At 36.0% G+C, this 7871-nt stretch overlaps 1 protein-coding gene across 4 annotated transcripts in view; it reads right to left on the bottom strand.

Annotated features, from left to right (window-relative positions):
* Positions 1 to 807: 807 nt before the first annotated feature.
* MDM1 (Mdm1 nuclear protein) overlaps positions 808 to 7871 on the bottom strand; it is a 29170-nt gene continuing 22106 nt past the window's right edge. For all 4 annotated transcript variants that reach the window (XM_079936031.1, XM_079936032.1, XM_079936034.1 and 1 more), the window contains 3 exons: positions 4655 to 4907; positions 2972 to 3031; positions 808 to 1732 (listed from right to left, as the gene is read on the bottom strand). In XM_079936031.1, the coding sequence (XP_079792157.1) occupies positions 1620 to 1732; positions 2972 to 3031; positions 4655 to 4907 (426 nt within the window). In that variant the 3' untranslated portion in view covers positions 808 to 1619. The remainder of the gene's footprint in view (positions 1733 to 2971; positions 3032 to 4654; positions 4908 to 7871) is intronic.

Raw genomic sequence — 7871 nt, 5'->3', positions numbered from 1 at the left:
AAATGTAAGCAAATACTTTGCATGACCACAGTTCTTTATAACCTCATGGTAACATAAGATCTTTAAGACTTATTGTGAATCAGTGATTTGCAAAAACACTCGACCAAATTAAGCACTTTAGAACAGACTGTTCACTTGCTTTCTAACCAACAGGCATGAATATTCTGTGTATCATCTTCAGTACCTTCTATCTATTGTAAATATTTTATGAAATCCATACTTTTTAGAAAATTAAGTTTATCATGACCTGCAAGATAAAGAGTAAGACCACAGAACATGTCCTAAGAGTAAAGAAGTATAGTCAAAAAGTTTGTGTTAGGGACTTCCCTGGTGGCACAGTGGTTAAGAATCTGCCTGCCAATGCAGGGGACATGGGTTCCAGCCCTGGTCTGGGAAGATGCCACATGCCACGGAGCAACTAAGCCCGTGCGCCACAACTACTGAGCCTGCACTCTAGAGCCCATGAGCCACAACTACTGAAGCCTGCACGCCTAGAGCCCGTGCCCTGCAACAAGAGAAGTCACCGCAATGAGAAGCCCGTGCACCGCATCGAAGAGTAGCCCCTGCTCACTGCAACTAGAGAAAGCCCACGTGCAGCAATGACCCAGTGCAGCCAAAAATAAATATGTTAAAAACAAAAATTCTTAAAAAAAAAAAGTTTGTGTTAAATTTTTAAAAAATGAGTTTGCCTTGGAAATTCTACATTTTTCCTACATTTGTGCAAAAACATTGTGGACTCAGTTTTGCTGCATTTGGACCAAGCTGCAAAAGAAGTATGATATGTTTAAGTTGTTGTGAGTAGAATGTTTTTAAAAAATAATTATTTGTTCCAGATAATAACTTTCTAGAGAAGCCAAACCCTTGAAACCCTTGAAACAAACAGAACTGAAACACTTGATCAATTTTTATTTCAAAATGTCTACAAAGTTATAATTCTCCATTTTACAAATAATTTTTCAAAATTCAGACATTATTCAAATGTAAGCCAAAGTCCTTATACAAACAGAATACACACAAAGATCAAAAATATACATATTCTCTCAGCAAACTTTGTTACATAAATAAGTATATACAAAAGCTGGTATTTTCAATCTAAAGAACAATTATTTTAACACTGTAACCATATACAGAAGGTACTAAAATAAAAATAAACACCACAGCAAAAGTTAAAGGAACAACAAACTCATTTTATGACATCTACAACTGTAAACATACATAAAGCCAATCTTGGGGGGAATGTGTACTTCACACTTATATCTTAATTTTTACTTCACTTTATTCATTTTTAAGAATATTCTCTGGATAGGTGAAATTCACAATTCTACCAGCTACCCCTGACACCTAATACAAGTTAGAACATGTGAAGAACTATATACTCTATGTCTTTGTACTTTGGGACAGATGCAAAACGAATTCTTCAAAAGTTAAATTTTTATGAACCTATGTTAAAAATTTTCCAAGTAAATTGAATTGGCTATTGAAAAATCAAACAATTCTTTTTAGGTAGGAAATGTTAGAAAAAAATCCAAACACTTGTAGTCTTAACATAGTAAAGCAATAAAGAAGATTATGCCAGTGGTTCCCCTAGATAAAAACAATTTAACTAGGTGTATGTCTAATTATGTTTTGCCCCAGAAATTCTCCTTCCTTCTCTGAGCTCGTGACAGAGTTTGAAAAGCCCGGAGACTAGAAGCTGCAGAGCGAGCAGAAATCTCCGACAATCTGTCCTCATCTGCAACGAAAGAATTATATTCAGTGCAAAAAATATGTCTTACAAAAATACTATGTTTCAAAACATTAACAGCAAATTAAAAGCATCAAGCTTTGTAATGTCAATATTGACTCTGTCAGAAACCAGTAATCTATTAAAATACAAGATATCAACATTTTTAGGATAGTTCATAGTAATTTTCCAAGTTTATCATATTTAGAAATCAAACATTTTAATGTTAAATGAGCATTCTGTTTCCTTCCTGAAATCCCACTATGTCATTACCTAAACACTTGGCCTGTGATTTCAGTATTACTCGGAAACAGTTCATCATCATATTGTCTCGTCCTACTTTAAAAAGCACAGCTGTTTGAGCAGAACTTTAATGTTTTAAAAATGAAACGCCATACCTTAACATGGTACTCACATCACATTTCTAAAATAATTTCACTTAATGTAGAAATAATGTCTGACTTTAATATGCTACCCTTCATTATTAGTGAAATTCCACAATCGGAGCAAGTAAATCTCTTATCAAGTTATTTGTAAACACTGTTCTTCCATTAAAAAGAAAACAGAACTGGATTCAAAGTGTCCAGATATTGGCATTTCAAAACATAGCAACTTGATTTCCAGCTCACTGAATTCTGAAAAAAGTCTCAAACTTGCTAAGAGAAAACCTTTAATGTGTGTGAAGCTATAATACATAAAGTATTAATTCAAATTTAATTTCAAATTCAAAATTTATAAATTTAGTAATTTCATACTTCTTAGGGTGCATTTAAAATAGTAATTTCAATTGTTCAACACTGAGAATTCAAAATTCCTCCTGCCACTATTAGAAGCAAATGAATTTGTCAAAACAAAAGAAAAAAAATTCATTTTCCCTAATTATATATATTTTAAGAATATACAGACATATGAAAAAAATGATGGATATAATGCTAGGCTGAATTCCTGAGCCACCAGCTACCCAGGCTGTAAAACAGAGTACTGACCTTAGGTGTGATGCTAGGCACAATCTCTTGCCAACTGTTTGTTTTAAAAAAGATTCTTCAAGGCTTATTTTCCAGTTTACTCATTTATAAAATGGGGATAATTTCACCCTCTTCACAGGGTTTCAAGGTTCTAATGAAATGACATCTGTGGAAGTACTTTGTAAACTATAAAGTGCTAACCAAATGTAAGATCATACTATTATGGACTACTATATAATAAAACATTATACTTTTATCTTGTGTTCTTTGACTATTAAAATACCTTCATCATTAAAGGCTTCTTGCTGGGGTAACTGGAAATTGTTCATCCTTGATTTTCCCACTTAAAAAAAAAAAAAAAAGCCAGAAGAAATTATCCTTCAAAGCCACCCAACAGTGTATCTTATTTATAGTCAACTCTAAGTGAAGGTAGGCTGTCAGAAAATTTATTAATTTTATAACTTTAATAGAAATTACTGCCAAAGGGCCATTCATTAATTCATAATGTACTTAGCAAATATGTAAACAAACAATGGATAATCTCCTGGGATTCTTTTCAGTGAAAATACTGATCTATTCTAACTTTAAAGAAATACAGTAAGCTTCTCTTTAAAGATGGCAGCTGGACTACACACATCTACAAAAGTGATATAAACCCACAGGACAGCGAAAATGGGAAGCAAGAAAACAGCAACAAAATTTTGGAAAGTGGGAAGCAAATGGAAGGGCAGTGAGTATGTGGTCATCATAGCCAAGTGAGCTGAATCCTTAGCAGCAGAGGAGGGATACCAAGAAGCAACCAATTTGCTCCCCTGATGGCTGGGGTTTTGGGAGTTCTGAGTACCACTGAGAGTTGGAGCGAAGGTAAAACTGAGTCAGGAATCTAGTTGAAAGTCTTTCTACAAAAGTCTGCCAGATCCTTCTTCAAATTTGTACAGCAGGGTAACTCTCCCAAAAGAGGAATGGAGGTCTCATTGCTGGAGAAGGTTTATCAGAGCTACTTTGACTGAAGGACACCGGATTCAACTGGGGGCACATATTCAAAATAGGGGTATTATATATATCATTTATCTCCTCAAACAGATAAAACATGCCATCCATGAAATAAGAACTGGATGCTGTATAAAAGGAGTATGTAGTGTTTAAAAAATCTTAGAAATTAAAAATATAGCAAAATATCATTTAAAAACTCAAGTAGAAGATAAAAATTAGTGACCCTTTCAAATTAAAACAAAAAGACAGACATGGAAAATAGGAGAGGTAAGATAAGAAAATATCATGTTCAACACGTCCAACATCTGAAAAATAGTAGTGCTGGAAGGAAGAAATAGAAAGTGGAGGGGAAGAAATCACTGACTAAATAACTTGAGAAAATTTCCCAGAACTGAGGAACATGACTTTTCAGATTGAAAAGGTCTAGTGAGTACTAGCAAAATGAATGAAAAGGGACCCACTATAAAACTTCAGAGCACTGGGTATAAAGAGAAGATGCCAAGAGCTGCCAGGAAAAAAAAGAAAGCCACAAACAAAAGATCAAAAATAAAAAGAGCTTCAGACTTCTCAGTCATAATAGTGGATGTTAGAAAACAGCAGAGCAACACCTAATAAAACCAAAGGAAAATATTTTATGACCTTGAATTCTACAACCAGGCAACATTTGGTAATGTCTGAAGACATCTTTGGTTGTCACGCCTGGGGAGGAGGTGCTATGGCACTTAGTGAGTTGCCTGGATGTTTATGGGAAAGAACATGAGAGACACCTCACACTTAGACCAAAGTGAACTTGGGTACAGCACAACTGAGTGTTCCAGAGATGAGATTTTTTTCTATTTAAAGAAATCTATTACATTAACTAAAAAACTAAATAACACAACTTATTAATACATAGTATATACTCAGAGCCTTTGTATCTATCAGTATAACACTTTCATTTTAATAGACAAAAAACTAAAATCCAAGTAATTACCATTATGCTGAAATTCTGGATCTCTCAGGGAGCCCTGAATTCGACGAGAAGGATGCCAGTAGGATGGGGCACAGGGTGGAGATGGAGACTGCCCAGGTGTGTTAGTTGGATTTTCTGGAATTTTTGAAACTGGAAGAGTTGTCTCAGCAAATTTGGGGATATTGGGTTCAGAATCTTCCCTCAAAGGCAAGGGATCAATTGTTTTTAGACCAGCAGCTGGAGAAGTCAGGAGGGGTATAGCACGACTTTCTTTCTAAATGACAAAAACAAAACAAAATACGTATATGCGAGTGTACATATATAAACAAAACAAACATTTAAACACACAAAAGTATATAACCATAAAAGCAGTAGGAAAAAATATGGGGAAAATTTATGTAACCTCCATGTGGGGAAGGTTTTATAAGCCTAACAACCGATATAGATAAAGATATTTAGCTAAGTAAAAACAAAAGATATGTAAATATTTAAAAAATGAAAGAAAAATGACAAACTTGGGGAAAATATACAACTTACTGGACGGACAATGAATTATTATCACTGTTACATAAATATTTCTTTAAAAGTAGTAAGATAAACCTAATTTAAAGGTAGAAAAAGGATACATGTCAGCAATTCATATACATACAAATTACAAATAGCAAACATATTCCACACCTCACTGATAATCAAATAATTACAAAATAAAAGCAATGACATAGTAATTTTTCACTTACCAAATTACAAAGATAAATTAGAACAAACAAACTATAATACCCTGAGCTGACAAGGATGCAGAAAACTGGCACTCTTATCCAGTGTTACTGGTAGGACAACCTTCCAGGGGAGCTGGCAAGATAGCAAAAACCTTAATACTGTGGCTCTTTGACCACACAATTAATACTTAGGGAGTATTTACATAAAAATAGGTAACAACAATATGAACAAAAATGCAGGTAAAGAATGGATTTCTTTAGAGCATTTTTTCAAAATAAAGTAAAACTAAGAAATAACAACAATAGGCATCTAGTTTTAAAAAATACATTTCAACAATGAGCATCTAGTTAAAAAAAAACTATAGTATAACTACAGATCGTACATCATATCACAATTAAAAGTCAGATTATAAATTAATGGTATGGAAGTATGTTCACAATACATTGCTAGGTGAGAAAAATGTATTATGAAAACTTATCTACAGTATAATAAACAAATACACTATATATCTAAACTCAAATTCAACAACGGATGTTTCTGAACAGTAGGTATGAATTACCTTCTTTTTTGGTTTGCTCAGTATTTTCTATTTTTCCACAATGATAGTATATCATGAATAGAAAAGTCCCTGTATAATTTTACTTTTTAGGAGAATGTAAACAAGTAAAATCAAATATAGCCCCAAACTTTCCTGATCATTCCTTGTAATTGTTGCCTTTAGTTATTAACTTTGAGTTTATCAATGTAATGTTCAAAACATTGCTTTCTGACCTTAGGCATCATTTTCTGCAATTAGAGGGCTTATTGCTTCAAAGGGGAGATAGCCTGGGGTCTCATCCAAAAAACAAATATTTTTAAATCAAGATCTAAGATAAAATCACAAATTTTCCACTTGCTTCCCTTTTTTTTTTTTTTTTTTTTTTTTTTTTGCGGTACGCAGGCCTCTCACTGTTGTGGCCTCTCCCTGTTGTGGCCTCTCCTGTTGCGGAGCACAGGCTCCAGACACGCAAGCTCAGCAGCCATGGCTCACGGGCCCAGCCGCTCTGCGGCATGTGGGATCTTCCCAGACCGGGGCATGAACCCGTGTCCCCTGCACTGGCAGGCGGACTCTCAACCACTGCACCACCAGGGAAGCCCCTGCTTCCCTTTTTAGTTACAAAGATCTCTTATGAAAATCGTTCTTTTGGTTTTTTCTTTTTGTATACATATATGTAGAATTTGGAACTTCTGTCAAATTGGTTTCATTACTGTTAAAACCTGAATTAAATCTATAGAATATTTGTAATACATGGGGTTCCCAGGTTTAATTTGACTTTATGATCTGTTCTTGAACCTAAAAGCCTCCTTATTGGCCTCACTGCTTCTACTCTCCCCCAGTATAGCCCATTCTCCACTGAGTAGCCAGAGTGATTTTAGTTATCAAGTGTATCAGAGATCTATATCTGCTTTACTGCTTAAAATCCTCCAAGAGCTTCCCAGTGCCATTAGAAGAACATCCCACTCCTTACCCAGCTCCCTTGCCCACTCCCTTTCCACCCTCATTCCCACCCTCTCCCCTGCTTTCTCCAGGCTCCAGTCACACAGACCTCTTCACTCTCGATGAAACGCTCACTGTTGTTCACCTGCACTTGCTGTTCCTTCTACCTGGAAAACAATCTCCAGCCCAGATCTCTGCATGGGCACCTCCCTCATCAGCCAGGTCTTGCTAAAATGTCACCTCCTCAGAGGTGCCTGTCCTGATGACCCAAACTAAAGCAGTCTCACCCACCTCTTGGAGGTCATTTTCAGTTTTATTTAATTGATAGCACTTACTACTATCTGAAATTCTTTTTTAAAAAATCATTTGTCTACTTCTCCCAATGAAAATGTAAGTTCCACGATCGCAGGAATTTTATCTTGATTACCAATGAATCCCCAGATCCCAGAACAGTGTTTGATACATAGTAAGAGCACAGTAAATTCTGAACTGAGTGAATGAAAACGAAACTCCTGATATTCCCCTCCAAAGATGGCTTTCGTGCAGAGTTCTCTTAGTGCGTGGCACTCTCCATCAATCCTGCTGGGCAAGCCAGAAACCTAGAAGTCCTTATCCAACCCAGCTCCAGGCCTTGACATTGTTCCCCTTACACAATTCTTCAGTTTCACTCACGTCTATGCCCACCCTCTTTAGTCCAAGCTATCACAGCTCCTATCAGGACTACTGCAATGGGCTCTCAAAGGTATCCACAGTCCACTCTTGCCTTCCACGGCAGCCAGAGAGATCTTGCAAAACATAAATCAATCACAACACTCTCATATTTAAAATATTTCAGTCGTTTTCCATTTTACTTGAGATGAAAGAAATTCTCAATATTGCTGTCTCTTCCAGCCTCATCGTGCTCCTGCTCCCTGCCACACACTGCACTGGTCTTTGTTTCCTAAAACTCTATGTCCATGGGACTTCCCTGGTGGTCCAGTGGTTAAGACTTCACCTTCCAATGCAGGGGGTGTGGGTTCGATCCCTGGTCAGGGAGCTAAGATC

This window comes from Stenella coeruleoalba, assembly GCF_951394435.1.
Source record: "Stenella coeruleoalba genome assembly, chromosome: 11".
In the NCBI taxonomy this organism is placed as follows: Eukaryota; Metazoa; Chordata; class Mammalia; order Artiodactyla; family Delphinidae; genus Stenella; species Stenella coeruleoalba.
The sequence above is the reverse complement of the archived record's forward strand: the minus strand, read 5'-3'. Positions and strand labels throughout refer to the sequence as shown.